Raw genomic sequence first — 18,076 nt, forward strand, 5'->3', positions numbered from 1 at the left:
TGTGGGTGATGAAAATGATCTTCATCGTGCGTATGTAATGGGAGGTTATAACAAATTGAGTCTTTATTTGGTTGACAATAACCTTGTGCGTTTTTATGAGAATTTGCTGTAAACATTATTGGTTTGCGTGGCTTTTGGTTAAAAACCATTTCATATGGTGACATTCCTAAAGTTGTCGTAATTTGTGAATTATATGCTAAGGGAAATAATTTTACATCTGCTAACCATTCGGTATATTTTGTATCATTTCCATTGATGATACATCTAAGATATTCTTGTAGTGAACGGTTCATACCTTCGACTAAGCCGTTTGTCCAAGGTGCATGAGATGTACGTGGTTTGTGTTTAATGTTATATAAATGACATAGTGTTATTATTTCATTATTTATGAATTCTGTACCATTGTCTGTAACTAAAATTTCTGGTAGTCCAAATTTTGCTATCCAGTGTTCATAAAGTGTTGTATATGCGTAATAAGCATTACAATGTGGTACTGGGTTAAGTGCTACATAGTGTGTGAATGCGTCAACAATTACCATAATGTAGGAGTTTCCTTCTGATGAGGGTGAAATTGGTCCTTTAGTATCAAATGAGATACGGTGATTAAAGTACAAACTTTGTCCTTTAAAATCTTGTTTTTGTGCTATTTGTTTTTGATTTGGGTAAGGTTTATTCAGTTGACATACTATACAATCATTGCATAGTACTTTTATCCAATTTGGTGCATTTGGGAAGTAAAAATTTTGTATAAAATTTGAATATGTTTTCTCTGATCCAGAGTGTCCTTTAATATTTTGTGTATGTGAAATATTAAAAGCTATAAGAATCATACTTAAAGGGAGACATGGAACTGTAGATTCATTTAATTTGTATTCTAGAAGGTCTGTGTTTTCGTTAATTGTTGTATTATTGAATTTTCGAAAATATCGGAGGAGTGTTTTATTTCCTAAAATGGTTGAATCTGCTTTGATAGGTTTAGTTTTATATTTGTGCCATGATTTCAGTTGTCGAATTACTGGGTCAAGGTTTTGATATTGTTTCAGTGTTGAAATTGTAATTGTTTCTGTTGGGGGGAGAAAAATGTTTTCGATTTCTAATGTAGATAAGGGTATTGTATCAAGTGGGTCGTGAAGGTCAAAAACTTGATTTATTGTGTATTTTGAATCATTTGTTTGTGGTCCTGATAAATTTATTTTATCAGTTAAATCTTCTTTTTCAATTAGTGGAAAATGGTCTTTCTTAGGCAGGTGTTGTTTTGTTCGTTTTTGTTGAGTGTTATTTTTTATCCATTGAGAATATGGGATTGGTTTGAAGGTTGATGTTCCAAGTAAATCAACTTCATAATGATTATTTTGACAATCTAAATAAAGTGGGAAATGTTGTAAATTATTTATTTGTGATTGTTCAATATCAGTTTTTACTGCATATTTGCATTCTAATCGGGGTGATGTTTCGTTTTCTGCAAGGTAGAATTTTATATTTTTGGGTATTTCAACTGTTGTTTTTCGTGTAAGTAATTCAGGTGGTGTATTTCGACTTAAGGTGTCTGGTAATGCAAGATTTTTTCCTGCAGTCCAAACTATATGTAAGTTTGGAAATTTCATTAGAATTAGTTGAAATCTGTAAACTCGGTGGTTTGGGTTAGATTTCTGTGTGAAGAGAAAGATGATTGGTTTATGGTCTGTGAATAGAACTGTTGGATGTTTTGATCCAAGTATCAGAAATTCATATTCTGTCAGTGTATATATTATGGCTGTACATTCTCTCATTAGAGTTGAGAGTCGTAGCTCTGCTTGAGTGAATAATCGAGAATTTGCTGATATCAAGTTCATTTTATTTGTACCATTATGTGATTGTAATAGTGCTGCGCCGATGCCAAAGTTCGAAGCATCGCACATTGCATAAAATGGTTGATTTGAGTCTGGAATTGTGTTTGAAATTTGTTCAGTTAAAAGTTTCTTTATTTCTTCAAATCGTGTTTGATGTTCTGTGTTCCATTCAAAATTATTTTGTTGTCTAAGGATGTTATAAAATGGTCGTAGATATAATTGCATTTTATAAACATATTTACTTAAAAAGTTTAACATTCCAAGGAATTCTTGGTTTTTCTTTTTATTTGTTGGTGGTTGAAGTTTTTGAATAGCGTCAATGCGTGATTTCAGTGGAGTGATTGTTTTTCTTTCGATGTTATGTCCTAAGAATTTAACTCTTGTCAAAAAGAATTGTGATTTATCGGGGGCGGCCTTCAGATTTTCGTTCTGAAGTATTTGGTGATATTTTTCTAAAACATTGAACATTTCGTCTTTTGTTTGTGATTGCATAAAAACATCGTCTAAATAGGTGATTGCGTTTTTCTTGAGTATTAGTGGTCTAAAAATTTTGCTCATAAAAGCTGAAAATGCTGCTGGTCCTATGGATATTCCATAGAATAAACGGTTAAATTCATATTGTTGGTTTCCGATAACAAATTGTGTTAAACGTCGTGATTGTTCATCTAGTGGCATTTGATTGTATGCACTATTCATATCGGCGGTTGTAAAGTATTTGCCGTTTATTTTTGTTAAAATAACTTGTATTGGTTCAATGGGCCAATTACATTTTGATTCGTCTATAAGTGAATTGAGGTATCTAGCATCGAGAACGATTTTTAATGATTCTCCTTTGGCTAGAATGATAACGGGGTTGATGAATGTGTTGCCTTTTGGTTGTTCTTCTTTATTAACTGGTGATATGATATTGTACTGTTCTAAAATATCGAGTAATCTGTTTACTTTATCATGTAAGTGAATTGGTACTTTACTTGCTCTCTGTTTTTTGAAAACTGCGTCTGGTTTTAATGGGAGATGTAGTGATGAACTGATTTTGCCAACATCGAATTTTGATGTTGCATAGACTGATGAATATTTTATTAGCTGTTTGGCTAATTTTTCAAATTCGTCTTGTGTTATTTGTGAATGTTGGAAATTAAACATTGTTAAAAATTTCTGTTGGTCCTCTGTGTAGTTACTTATATTGAATGTAGGTTTGAAATATGGAGTTTTTGTGAAATAATCCGTATTTCTGTTTTCGTTACTTATTATATTATTTATAGATAATTCTTCATTAAGAATTGTAGATTGGCAAATATCTAGTAATTGGAGTATATTATTTACGCGATAGGCTTTTTCGTGTATTGGTGATATTGTAGCGTTGGTTTCACAATATCCTAAAAGTCCTAAAGGTAATGTTACTTGGTAAGGTGTGTTGTTATAAACATGTAAGGAAATAATATCTGAATTCGAATTTTTTAAATATTTTATTGAAGAGATTGTGATTTTGAAAAATTTATGAATAGGTTTGAATTCAAAATCTGACATATAAAATTTTTGTTTGTTTTGTTCTTTATCATATTGGTGAACTTGTTTGATTGAAAAATTATAGATGTTTCCTGATAGTGGTTTCAGGTGTTTTCTTTGTTGGTTATATATTGGATAGAATTTTGAAAAGAATGGTGGTTGTTTATTTAATCTTTGAAAAAATGTTAGGGATGTTTCTTTTGTTTTTGTATATTTATCTTTGATTAATATTTTACTATTTAGGATGTTAATTGTTGGTATATACTTCGAAATAAATGGTATTCCAATGATATTATATTTAATATCAGTGATATGGAATATTTGTTTAAATGGCTTATTTAAAATTTTGCTTTGCTCCATTGTTCTGGTAGGGAGGAGAAATAATTGGATTTTTCCGTAGTTTATCAGTGTTGATCCTTGTGCTGTTGCTAGTTTGCTGGAGGTTTCAAGAGGTGTTAGCTTTGGGTGTAAGGATTTTATTTCATTCCATGTGGGGATGTTTATTATGTTTGATTCTGCTCCTGAATCAATTAAAAAATCTATTTCAAGGTCTGGTGGTTGAAATTCTTTATTTCTTGGGCTTTCTAAGAGAAATGGTATTGTCCAAATTTTTTCTTTGGGTTGTTCTTTTTGTATATTTTGGTAGATGTGGTTTGTATTCAAGCATTTTGTTTTGACATTTTGATTGGGTTGTTCTGTAGTATTTTTTGCATTTGTTTCTTGCGTTGTTGGTGTGGAATTTATGGGTGTAGTGTAATGATTTTGAAGAAATTCTGATTGATTTTCATATATGTGTGATGGAAAGGGTTGTTCATATATGACAGATTCATAGTCATTTTCGACTTTTATCATATTGATAGCAAGAGTGTTTTCAGTATCACTTTCTGAATCTGATGATGTACAGTTTATTTGATTGAGTTGTAACGCATCAGTTACTGTGTCATCAATACCTGGAGGGTCTGATGTTATTTCTGGGTTAGATTGTACTTGATTGATTTGCCTTTGATGTTTAGGTGTATTACTTCTATGACGATTATTAGAATTATTATAGTTATTATTATTCCTATGTGGTGATTGGGAATAATTTCTGTAACGATTATTATAACTTGGGTGTCGATTTTGTGAATTATTTCGCGATCTGTTTTGGTAGTTATTGTTTGGTCTGTTATAGTTCGATCTATTATATGAGTTATTCCTTGATCGATTGTTCGGATAATTCTGGTTTCGGTTGTTTGAATAACTTCTATTTCGATTATAGGAGTAGTTTCTATTCCTATTGTATGATGAATTTCGTGATTGGTTGTTTGGATAGTAGTTATTTCTTGATTGGGAATTAGATCTAGAAACAAATCGTTGTGTATTTGAATTTGATCTGGAGTAGTTATTTCTACTATTTGGTCTATTGTAGTGATTTTGTGATGAATTTTGTGTATTTCTTCGTTCTGGTGATCTTCCTCTATAACTTGAGTTATATGGGGATTGATTTCTTGTATAACTTGTATTGTTCGGAAGTGGCTTTCCTGAACTGTTGTTGCTGTATACATTTTTGTTTGGTAGATTTTGATCTTTTTTCATGTATTGATAGAATGATTTATTTGGTTCTTTGTATTTTTGAGGTTTATTTTGACTATCTTGCTGTTTTTGTCTACATTCGGAAATACTATGTCCGTATCGTCGGCAATAATTACACCATTTTTTGAAAGATGGTTTGCCTTTGAAGTTTGGGTTCTTTTCATAAATATTGAGTATTTCAGTGATTTTTTCAACGAGGTCTGTTTCTGATTCCTGTATATTATTAATATTAGTGGAAGTCGTTTCAATTTTGTTAACGTATTGTAATTTCAGATTTTCCGTTTCTTCTAGTTTCATCGTGATTTCTGCTTGTTCTAGTTTGTCTACTAGTTTTCGAAAATCTAAATCGGGTTCTCGAATTGAAGAAGGATGAGATGCTCTCTTTTTTATTGCTATTTTCCTTAATTGTGGTGTTAAGGTCATCATTAAGATTTCTGTCATCTTTGTGTTTTTATAGTCATGTGTATTTAGTGAATATGCTTTTCGAACTAGTGTTTCGATTCGTACTGCTATTTGCTTGATGGTTTCGTTTGGTAATCTGCGAATTTCATTACATAAAACTCTTTGTTGTTGTTTGTTTCTTTCGGAGTCAAACATTTTTGAAAATTCTTGTGTAAATCTTTTCCAGTTTGATTTTATTTCTAGAGGTAGTACTGAAAACCATTTTTGGGCTGCGCCATCTAAGGTTGTTTGTATCAACGCTGTGCGTCGATGTATCCAGTTTTGATGTAGTGGCGTATTAATTGGTTCAGGTCCTATATTTAAAATCAAATTTGCTGTTACTGCATTTAAATAATCTTCTACAGAGTATTCAGGGTCTGTTCCTGTGAAAACCATTAAAGGTTTGTTTGATGTTATTGATGATCCACCCATAAGGTATGGATTCATTGTCATTTGTAATGATTCTGCTGCATTTGGCATTTGAGAAAAATTTGAAAGTTGGTTTCTTGTTATTTCATGTTGTTGAAGATAATATGGGAGTGGTATTTCATTTTGCATTTGTGATGGTTGATACGAGTGTGCAGTCATTGGATTTTGTTGTTGAATTGGTTGAGAAGATTGTGTATTAATTAGATTTTGTTGTTGAATTGGTTGTTGATTATGTGCATCTATTGGTTGTGGAGAAAAATTTCTATGATTTGTATGTGTTCTCTGTATTCCTTGTCTACGATATTCTTGAGTATTTGGTGCAAATATATCTGGTTGTAAGAAATCATCATCTGAGGATAAATAATCCATTTGATAAGATGTCTGTTTTTTATTTTTATTTTGTTGAAAAAATGGGTAATTTTCACTGCGATCCTGTGGAGGATTTGGTTGAAAATTTTTGGAATTATATTGGGCTGTTGGGTTATCCCAGTTTCGAGGTTTTGTATATTGGTTAAAATTCCTTTGTGGTTGGTAATTTGTTTTTGATGGATGTGTATAATTATAATTATGGTCTGCAAAGTTGTTTCTAGTGAATGTTTTGCGTGTTTTTGATGGTATTGTCATGGGTCTGTATGTTTGGTAATCCATATGTGAATATTTAGGGGCAACCGAAGGTTTAACGGTTGATTGTAAGGTTACCTGTGTTTGTGAAGGATTTGTATTTCTTGGTGTTGTTAAATTTGGGCGTATTGGTGAAATACTTTGTTGTGTAGTTGTTGTGTGTACAATTTCTTCATTTATGAAGTGTGATGGTGTCTGGATATCTTGTTGAGTAAGATTCCTAATTGAGGTTTTCATTGTGTATGACTGTAGAGTTTAAACTATTATTTTGTGTATCGGGTAAAAATGTATTATAGTTTAATGGAGTTGCATCAATTGTTAATGGTATTACTCTTACATAATCTCTTATGTAAGATATTGTACCTATTGCTTGACTTGAGATTGATTGTGGAAAGCTTATAAATGCGGGATGAGACCATTCGGGGTCCCAAACATAATCTGATTGTTCTGTGATAGCGGTATCATCGTTCGAATTTTGGGGTCTAAAATTTTTTCTTGCTTGTGCAATTAAATCAATATTGTGTGTGAAATAATCTATTATGAACCATGCTAAAATTTTTTGTAAATCGTGTTTGGTATGTTGTGAAACGTCGTCTTTCGTGAAATTTTCTTTAATGATGTTTAAATAACTAGAGAGTAGTGTGATTTCATGTCGTACTCTTAAGTGTTTAGATGTTTCTGTCGGTGAGACATTTGTTAATGGAAGTTCATTTTCTAATATCGAAATATAACTATATATTATTGCGAAAACTTCATTGGTGAATATGGAGTTTGCTCTTTGTGAGTTATGGTATTGGATGCTTTTTATATATTCTGAAAAAACTTTCGAAAATTCTAAATCAAGATCGTCTGTTTGAATAGTATATGTTCTATTATTGTGGTTTGGGGAGGTGAATTCTATAGAGTAGATTCCATACTGTTGTGTTATGTTGCATATATCTTTTAGATAGTGATCTATGATTTGTCTTTTGATTTTTACATCGGGGAACTCTGTTTTACATGGACTGATTCCGGGTTCAAATAAATTTACGAGTAAATTTTGACAAAATATGTGTTGTCCTCTATCAGTATCTGCGTTTACTATAAAGGGAAAGATTTCATCATCATCTGGAGTTTCGTCACCTGGGGTGTGTGTTGAACTCATTTTTTCGTTCGATGACTGTTAATATGTAATTATTAATGTGTCGAATTGGTTGATTCCAATTGTATAAATGTACTGGTTTGTGTTTATACTGTTTTTTTATTCTTCTTTTTCCTCTTTGTGATGAATTTGAAGTTGTTTCTGAGTCAGAAAAATATAATTGATCGTGAAGTGGGCAATTTTTATCTATTGATTCTTTTAGTTTGTAAAGTTCGTCTAAACTATTGGTTTCTGATTCTGAAAATGCGTTTCGATTTTTTGAAAATCTTTTTCGTGTTATTTGTCTTTGTTTAGTTATTATTTTCCTCTTTAGTGTTTGTCGTTTTGTTCGAATGTATCCAACTGTTTGTGTATGAGGTGTGATTACAAGGTCGTATTTTTTGTTATCTATTTCACAATTGTGTAAAATGATTGTTTGTTTATTTCCTAGGTTTTTAAATGACATAAGGTTTAGAATGACGGATGCAAAGGTTGTTAAATGATTTCTATTTTCTTAAACTGTTAGTTCTTACGATTTTTCGGTTAGCTTAACCTGGGTCTATTTGTTCAGGGTTGGAGAGAAAAGTATATCGATTCCGAAGAATGATTTTTACTTTCTCGTGACTAGTATAAGCTAAGGTGTTAACTTACTTAATCTTACTTAGGGGTAGTGATTGTGTTCAAGGGTTGGAGAATAGTAAATCGATCCACAAGGTTCAGGTATAATTAGAACGCGAGTAGTTCGTTAGATACTATTTTAAACTTACTAAGTCTAAGATTTATCCTGGGTCTGGTAAGAGGGGGGGGGGGGGGTCAAGTGAAGGATGAATAACCGAAGTTCTTCACTTTTTATCCTAATTTGAATGATTAGTTTTGTTCAAAAATTTCTATTAGTCTTGGGTCTTTAGAAAGGGTTGGGTAGTGAATCGACGTTTGAGGTCGTTAGACACTAATTAAGTGGGTGGGGGAGAACAAAGTTGTTCTGTTTGATCCAAGGATAAGCCTTGATGATCAAATTTAAAATTTAATTAAGTAGAAAATGATTTAAGATCCAAGGATAAGCCTTGATGATCTGGTTTTAAAATTAAGTGACTTTAAATTTTGATAAAGTTTTAAATTTGTGTAAAGGAAAAATTTAGTGTTTTGATGATATTAGTGAGTTGATGATTGCTGTTATGTTTTAGGTGATGAAGCTGGAACAACAGGATGATTTATGATTACTAACCATTTATTGTCATGCTACTAATTTTTATTTTTATTTTCCAATAAATATTTTTCAAACATGTTTTGTATATTACTGCAGAGTTTTAGGAAAACGATCTTAGATCTTTTTATCAATCGTTATTGTATAATATTAATTTTGTTTAGCGCCTGAAATGATTTTGAAGAGTAACTTCAAGGTTTTATGTTTGCAAATGGAAATCTAAATTCATTGCAAGTAATATTCGAAATATAAAAGTTTGTTCTGGCTTTTGCCGAACTATCATATAACTATACGGCAAGTTTCTACTTTGTCGTATGTCGTCTTTGGTTCGAGGTCTTCTTCCAATTCCGGGTAGTTCTGTTATGGTTCGGAATATTGGCTCTGATCTATTGAGTCGGAGAGACATTTCAATTAAATTATTGTCGTATAACATTTTGTAAATGTTTTTGTCTAATTTCTAATCTATTTTTGGTTAATTCTAATCTAGTAAGGTCTTGTTCGAGACTTATGGTCGCACCAGATGAGTTAGGACCGAAGTGTAACTCATAGAGTAATTTCGGATAGGGTACACCGTCTGCTCGTCACGCTATCTTATTTTCGGCCGGATAGATTCGTGCAACTTCTTAGTCTAATACCGATCCTAATCTTACTCTTATACTATCTAGTCTCAGGTTGTTTAACTAGTCTCTGCTAGGCTCAATAGATCTAGGGTATACTGGTTTATTGCGGCTGCTGAAGTGCTCGGGAGAGTCCAACTAATTTCTAAGTTAAATTCAAATCTCTCTGGTGCTGAAATTACAAGTAACTTCAGCACTTACAAATAAGTGGGTTGTTAGTTAGATGGATCATGATTGGTTAATATTAAATACTTTACATTGGTAAAACATTTAATTTATCCAATCATAAAATGTAGTTTAGATCAGGTTCCAAATATATCATTATTTGTTATATGAAATTTATTTAATAGTTATTTATTTAAATTAAATGGACAAAATAAGAAAATTCATTGAAAAAATGCGGTTTTTTTGGTGAAGGAAAATTTACTAATCATGTTTAGGGCCATCTACGAGGAGTTGAGCAAGATAGGATCACAAGGAGTGCTTCAGACCAGACTGGTTTTACAGAAGAAGATATGGGCACTGCTGAAGAGAATCGAAGTGTCAACTCACGCAAATGTGCAGGTGAGAAAATTATTTTCTTCTGATAACTTCAAGTTATCCCGATGGTTTTTTCCGATTTCCAAATTCCTTCGCATTTTGATTCCGCTGCAACTGATTTTAAACGAGAAAATTCAGTATTAACTTCTGCAGCGAAAAAGAAGTATTTGGTATATAATTATGGTGCATACAGTTCAAATAGTATCTATTTGGTGCCTTTCACTGTGATCATATTATCATGACTGTTATTTCGGGTTTCCAGTTACGGTGTTCTTTGCGCTTTCCAAATACGGGATACGGTGCTCCGCGCGATTCAATTAAGGAACATGAACCGATTTGAGTTCAGGATTTTTGATAGGCTAGCAAGCCTTTTTAGTCATAGTCGAATTATATTATTTTCCAACATTGCCGACTGAATTGTTTAATTGGGCTAGGCTTTTTTTTGGGACTTCAGGAGATAATTCGCATATACTTTAAATTTCAATATACGTTTTTTAAGAAAGCAAAAAAATTGTATTATCGATTAAGTGTTAATTCTGCATAGAAAAATCACTGCGAAACCTGCTGAAGCTTCGCGACAAGCTGATGCCTTATAAACGTACAATTTTTGGTATGAGTTTAAAGCTTGAAAATATAATTATTTTAAATTTATTTTCTCGGTGGAAAATTACGGTGGAAATTATTACGGTAAAATTACGGTGGAAAATTTATTGTTTTGTTTACTTAAAAAAAAGTATCGACAATAGAAATTGCCACTAGTAAACAAGGAGCCAAAGGCTCAATTAGTAATAGCTTTTTCGTGCAACTTGGGTTGAAAAGAAAAACAAGACTGCTCGTATCAAGGCGACTCCCTAAATGTTCCGATTGCCTTTTAATGTCTATTGAATAGAGTTAAATTTAAAATGATGAAATTTGCACTAAAATGGAAAAATTTAATTTATAATTTTTTTTTAATCATCTCCACACATGCTATATGAAGTACTACGAGATATTTTCAAACTACGTATAGTGTGATAGTATTTGTTGACATTTTTGAAAGAGCTACTGTTGTGCAAGTTAAAAGTGCTAATTTTGGTGGTTATTTAGAGTCAGGCGGCTGCGTTGACACTATAGTACCTTGTGCTTTGACATTTGATTGCAAAAAGTTAACACAGTTGAAGCTTCTTTGTTTCATCTATTGAAGCGAAAACAGCTAATTCTTTCATACAACAGAACAATAATAAAAAATCTTCAGAAATTTTCGAACTCTGTATATTTAGCAGAAGTTTCGAAAAGCATGTTTTTTTCATTGTTTGTTTCAACACTTTTAAATTAATTGCATGAAAATAAGTGAGGTTGTCTTTTTTATTACATTCCAAAATATTACATGCAACTTAAAGCTCCCGAATATTTTGCCGCTTTCTTTCTCGATTGTGTGTGCGATTAACTCGCAACGCTCACGCGTTAATCGCACGAAGTTTATCACGCGTTTATTGTCCCAAATTGGCAATCTTCACACTCTCTTACTTACGGAACATGATCACAGATTAAATATCTTTTTACTTTTGAGCTCAGGACAAAGATACCTTTTTGATTGTAAAAGAAAGTTCAGCCAAAAATGGCCAGTTAAAAAGTCGAAATTGGTCTGGACAAATTACATCACAGAGCACAAATTTTCCGCCCTTTTCTTTTTCGAAAAAAGTCCAAACATTTACTCGAGTCGTTAAAACGAGTGCGATATTCATAAGTTTAATTAGAGATAAATTGTATTCGGACAGTATTTAAATAATAAAGATTGGTTTTTAAAATTATATTTATTTAAAATTGAATCATATGCAAAATTAGTTTTCTAATTATCCGATGAAATTAAAATCCCTCGAGGCACTCATTTAGCTTGTTTGTTAGAATTATTCTTCAAAAATAATTTCAGGCAGGTTTTTTTCTGAAATGATGCTCTTTTTAAAAAAATTTCCACGCAAAAGCAAGTTTTGGAGCTTTTTCTTCTCCCAAACTATTTCGGACATTACTGTGCATGTAACGTTTACAAACACCGTCATTGGCATAGTAACAAATAACTAGCCAGCCAACATTTATGTATGGTTTTTTATAAACAAGGAAAGGGACCAATTTACGAGCTGTTCGGCTCTTTACGATGAACCACTGTTGTGCCCCAGGTTGAGAATTATATGCAAATTTTTGGTTAATTTTTGGCTGGGCGATGATGTCTCACCCTCAGTCAGACAGGTAACACAGATCATGCTGGGTCTCGAACCGCAGACCTTTGGATTGAGAAGCGTAGACTTAGCTACTTCACCAATTTTTCAGGCGTGGGAGAACACGTACAAAAAGTGGGACTCCCTTCACTCCCATCTGCTCTCGATTGGAGGTGCGAAACAGGACAAAACTAAGAGTGACAAACTGGGCAGTTGTGACGTCACTGACACGGCAGCTGCTGTCATCATCAACTACCACCATGGAAGTTATCTGCAAGGGGACAGAATGCAAACAGGGGGAGGGGACGGTGTCCCTAGACAGGTCAGAAGGCTTGAATACTTGTTCAGCACTGAATAAATAAATATTAAAGTGACATTTTTTCCAGAAAAAGAAACCCTCATGGTTATTTTCAGATTAGTCAGAATCTGACGCGATCAATATCCTCCAACCTCACTAAAAACAATAATTTGTAATTGGTTTAGTCAAAATTGAATGTTACTTTGAAAAGTTTTCATGATCTTTTGAAGCTTTTGATTGATTTGTCTGCCTAATTAGACCCGCTCAAATGTTTGTTTGAAATTGATTAAAATTGGACGATTTGTAAAAACTTTTATTGAGCTTTTTTTAACCGGGTCATCTAAATCTTTTGTGGAGAAAGTAAATTTTAGGTCTACGATCTGCTGCAAGAGTGGGCGAATATGACAGGATTTCTTTGTTCCATGAGTAGAGTGATTGTACCTGGTCACCAGACATTCAAACGCACACAAACCCAGCCGCCACATCACTCGCCTCAACCAGTTTGTGCCCAAACAATTTCAATTTTTTATAGTCCCAATAATATTATTTTGTTCATGATATCTGCAACATAATATTATAAATTCCAATGCACTTGGCATAATATATAAAAACTTGTTCACGCTCAAGTTTGAGTTTTCGCATTTTGAATTTTGATTTCTTCAAAGTTCAAAGAAAGTTCATTTGCTATAAGGAAAAGGATTTAAGCTCTCCAGTAATAAATGTGCAAATGGCGCGAAATATAGAAACGTGAATGACTTTCAGTTTTAAACAATTGAGTTTAGTTTTCAGTTTTATTTATGCTTGTTGACCCAGTTTTCTAGAATTGAGTTAGCTTTATGAAGAAATGTTGATCAGAAACGTTTTTTTAAAGTTGAAAGAGATTAAATAAGATAATTTTTCTCAAAAAAAAATTGAAAGTTGAAAATTTTTCAAAAAAAGTATTGTTTTTTTTTGTTTTCCTTGACTTTTTTCCCTCTATCTGTTGGCTATGTTTAATCTGTTCTATTCGACAAGTTTTGTATTTTGTATGTCTCACGAGTATTTCATTAGGTAATAAAAAAGCCGGAAGAATCATATTAAAAGAATTAAATTAAACAGTAGATGAGTGACTGCAATGAGATAATTGAAAGATATATATATCTTATATTAAGATCAAAAATTATGTTTTGAAAATCATTGTCTAAATTAAGCCCGAAAGAATTTGAAACCAGTCAAGTATATTGATTCGGACCAATGATATGTTTTTAAACCAGTGTTCACATATAAACCCAATAATATCACATTTCAATCAATTTTTTCACCAATCAGGACTGAACACAATTTTAGGCTTCGAATTCTCCTGGTGCTTCGAGTCAGACTAGTGCATCTGGGGCTGCAGGAAATCTCGGAAACGGCGGGTAAGCTCTCTTAGAATGACGTTAATTGAACCATCAACATTATAACCGAGCTGAAACCATACGCATTTATTTTAGAAAGTCATATATTTTTGATATTTAAAAGTCGTGAGCGTCAGGAAAACAGTCAGGAACGTCATAAACGTCTTTTATTTTTTCACGCTCAATTTTGATTTTTCGAGCTTCGACTTTTGATTTCTTTTCAAACTCACTTCATTTCCTTTCATTTCATTAAAAGGAAGGCAAAACTCCTCCGTTGAACACCAAAAGTATAAAGGTAACGAAAAATCTGATTGACTTTTTTTTCGAAAGTAGATTTACATTTGCAGATTTCCCAGCACAATTGAAAGTTTAACTATTGATCCAGAATTTTCTAATTGGGTTAATTTTATCTAAAAATTTACAATCTTAAATTATTCTTGAAGATTGAAAAGTTTAAGGCCATATAATTTTTTCTTTGAAAATTCGAAAGTCGATTTTTTTTTCAGAAAAGAAGTCATTGTTTTTTCTGCTTCCTTGACCCATTGAACCTTTTCTAAAGTTGGCTGTGTTTATTTTTGAACTAAATTTGAATTTCGTTTTTGAAAAACTTCAAGTTGCCAAAAACTATCATGAAGTTTAGCATTGGGAAAAATTTTATTATGCTTATGATCACATTTTTTTTATCTTATAAAGTTATTCGACATTGTGCCGTTACTTGACTTGACTGCAAAATCGCATGAAATTTAAAAATATGAAGCGTAAATGGAAAAGAACTAATCCATTGATTAATTCGACAAACAGTCATTTTTTTCTGTTCATGACTCTTTCCCAAATGTCTATTGGCTACAATTTTGAAGTTTTCTGAAAACGATGCGCTATGTAATTTAGAAAGTGATGTATTTAGCATATAGCAAAGTATAACATAGACCAAATAGGATGCCTCTGTTCAGTTTTTAATGAACTTTCAGTTGAATTAAATATCCGTTACGCCTATAACGCACCACATATATCGCGCGTTGTTTGCCCAAATTGACCAATTTGGCAATCTTTATTCCTACAAAATGATCACCGGCGATATATCTTTTTATTATTGAGCTCAGGACCACAATACCTTTTTGGATGATATCAAACAATTTCGTGAAAAGCTGTTAATTAAAAAGTCGAAAGTTATCTGCAAAAATTACTCCGAGCTTAAATAATTGTCTTTTTTCAGAAGTTGCAACAATTACCGCCAGTGGTTGAGTCTTTTTCTAAAAACCGGAAGTTAATTTAATCAAACACTCTTCTAGCAAATTAAGTGTTCAAACATACTTTTCAACCTTATTTTTACCGCTCGGTAAATGATTCCCTTGGTTAAAGAATCCCATTGCGTTTTAAGGTTGTCAATGAACAACATCCAATACAAACATGAAAGATTTTTGTAGAGATTGTTTTTCGACTTTTTTCAAGTAATTTTTTGAGATATGCTTTTTCAAAAAATTTTAGATTTTCGTCTCTTTTCTATTCACTATCTTGTAACGCAATGTTTCCGTTGTATCGCAAGTGTTGCGAAGCTTTAGTTTGCCTCTGTGTTAAATAATACTTTCAGCAATATGATTTCAGAAAAAGTCTATAGCTGCGGACTGTAAATTTGCGGACTCAAGTTTCAATTCAATTTTTCCATTTTCAGAGATGGCTCTCCCAACATGGTGTGCTCGTCGAGTGCAGTGGCAGCTCAGTTCCCATTGGTTCAGTCAGTGGCCAATCACAATTCGACTCAGTCTGCTTCTGGAAGTACTAACTCAGTCTCACATTTGGCAGGTAAAAGAACACTCACGCGCCAATTCCTTTTACGTTTCTTTTCAAAAGTAATGAAACGCTCTGACAAACCGAATTAATTGAAAAGGGCATTGTGCTAAGTTTGAGCATAGTCTCATGTAAACTTGCAGTTTCCAGTAACCCTGAGACATAAATTGTCAAAAGAAAAAATAATTATTGCTAGCAAAAGTTTCTGTATTCAGTCAGTTGCTCATTTTAATTGATTCTGCTTGTCCACTCGTTCTGCTACTCTTTTTAGTCCGATAGTTCAACAGTAAACAGGGGATCCGGAACTTTAATTTTATAGGATTTAATTACCAAAAAAAACAACGTCTCAGAACAGTAAACATATTTTGTTTCTAGCCATGATACAACGTTTATTCATTATAAATTCTTTTCTTATATACTTTTTTCGCTCTTAAGTTTAAAAAAAATGAAAATTTTAGCAAAAAAACATATTTTTACGTGTTAATTCGCCCTAAAAAACTCACAACTGCGTAAATTTTAGCAAAAATAGATGAAAAACGAGCAAAGTGTTGGTTTATGCGTTGATAAGACCAATTTGATATGGTTTCTGTACTTCTTTTTTGCTTACTTTTTGGCTACCAAGAAATGTTTGACTTTTTACTACCGAAAAATTTTACTTTTCCCCCACTCCCTGTTCATAGCGTAACAACTGAGTTTTGGTTAAAAAATGCTAATTTTCAACCTAAATTTTCAAAAGTTAACGATTCCAATTTCGTTTAGTTTTGCGTAAATGGAAAAAAGCTAAGTCCGCTCCACCCCACCACAGCAAGTTATCACACATCAGAATATCAAAAAAATGGTTTAATATATTTTTCCAGAGTGAGGGGGACTCTAATCGGAAAGAGCCGAAATTTGTTTGCTTCAAGCTTAACCGTTGCTTAAGAGTCATAAAAGATTCTTGAAATTGTTTGAAATTAAAGGTGGTATATTTTGATTTCGTTGAATTTCAAAAGCTGAAAATTAATCAAAAACTTCTATTTTTTTTTGTTTTTTGCTTCAACGTGGTCATTTTCACTTTTCAGACCAATTGAACAATCATCCCCCTGAAATCAGTATGAATTCTTTTTCTGTCATTCACCGTTCCGTATTTCGAGTTTACCTGAATGTGACATCTAATTTTATGGAGGCGAGCGTTTGGTTCAATAGGATTTGGGGAATTTAGTAGAAACAGTCCACTTGTTTTAAAAATTTTCTGCGATTTTCAGAGCCTTCTCGAAATTTGGTGACACTGACAACTCAAACTCAATTTCATTGCTATGCAATTTTAACGTTATTTTAGCTATAATTGCTTCACTTTCTGCAGCTCTCTACCTTAGTCAGCCGCCCTTTACAAAAAAAGCAACATTTTGAAAAAATATATATATATTTTCGAAAATATTTTTTCGATTTAAAATTTTTCCCCCTCATTTTCGACTTTCTCTGCCTAGTTTATCGTGGTTGAAACATTCTTTGCTACTTGCAAAGCAACTGGCATTACCTGTTGTACTCAAAATTTTGTTTGCTTTCAGGCTCGACTTCAACCATCAGTACTATCTTGACAGTTTCATCAGAGAACACAGCACTATTGCAGCCCCACCATCACTCCCTATTCCCACACGCACCCCAGCAAACAAACAACTCCTCGAACTCCTCTCAACTGCAGACACAACAAGGTGTAAACAGCAACAACGGCAATAATAACAACAACAACAACAGTAACTTGTCTGTTGGAGGTGTTAATTCAGGTACAAATTCAAGCCAAAAATATTTTAAAAAACTATATAATAATTAATTTCAAACTTGTGTTACCCAAAAGATTAGATTTGAGATTTGAAAATAACAGGATTGCAAAGAAGTTATTCACTCATTTGTTCTCAATACTCTTTACTGTTTCTAAATACGTTAGTTAAGTGAACTAAAATATACCGTTTGTATGATATATAAAATATACAAAAGTATGAATCCAAAATATGATTGTTTGCTAATTGAAACACGGAAGATTCAAGTTCCAATTTTCAGGCGCGATGTCGGGAGGCGGCGTAGGACAGGGAAACTTGACAATTCCATGTCCTAGTAGTGTACTCGGGTCACCCTTGATTCCACCGATTTATGCAAATAGTTGGGGCTCTACTATTTCTCCTAACAAGTGAGTGTAAAATGATGTTAGATTTTATGTATAGTTTTCTGAATGGATGGGATCATTTGTCATATTGAAATTCGTGTGTTTTTTCTTCTTTTTTTAAGTTAAATACCTGAAATTTGTTAGAATTTTTTGTTCGACCATTTGAAAAATATGGAGGAACTTTGTATTCGTGTTTAATTTTTTTTCTACATCGAATGATCAGGTACCAGAAAAAAAAATTTTCCACGAAAAATCAGGTACCATAAAAAATAATCGGAATTTGTCGAATGATGTACCAAATTGAAGCCCTTTCAGTCGTGATTTGAACGACAACAAAAACTTTTCAAAAAGTTTTCTCAGTCTCGAGAAAATTTGGTTTAAAATTTTTGATTTTAATTTCAATTTT

General features: G+C 32.5%; 1 protein-coding gene across 1 annotated transcript in view; it reads left to right on the forward strand.

Moving 5' to 3' along the window:
- LOC134854992 (neurofibromin-like) overlaps window positions 1–18,076 on the forward strand; it is a 214,012-nt gene that overhangs the window by 123,613 nt on the left and 72,323 nt on the right. The window contains exons 18-24 of the mRNA XM_063871372.1: window positions 9,780–9,903; window positions 12,184–12,393; window positions 12,741–12,869; window positions 13,696–13,766; window positions 15,415–15,545; window positions 17,078–17,293; window positions 17,568–17,694. Coding sequence (XP_063727442.1) covers window positions 9,780–9,903; window positions 12,184–12,393; window positions 12,741–12,869; window positions 13,696–13,766; window positions 15,415–15,545; window positions 17,078–17,293; window positions 17,568–17,694 — 1,008 coding nt within the window. The remainder of the gene's footprint in view (window positions 1–9,779; window positions 9,904–12,183; window positions 12,394–12,740; window positions 12,870–13,695; window positions 13,767–15,414; window positions 15,546–17,077; window positions 17,294–17,567; window positions 17,695–18,076) is intronic.

Source organism: Symsagittifera roscoffensis, chromosome 10 (assembly GCF_963678635.1).
Source record: "Symsagittifera roscoffensis chromosome 10, txSymRosc1.1, whole genome shotgun sequence".
NCBI classification, from domain to species: Eukaryota; Metazoa; Xenacoelomorpha; order Acoela; family Convolutidae; genus Symsagittifera; species Symsagittifera roscoffensis.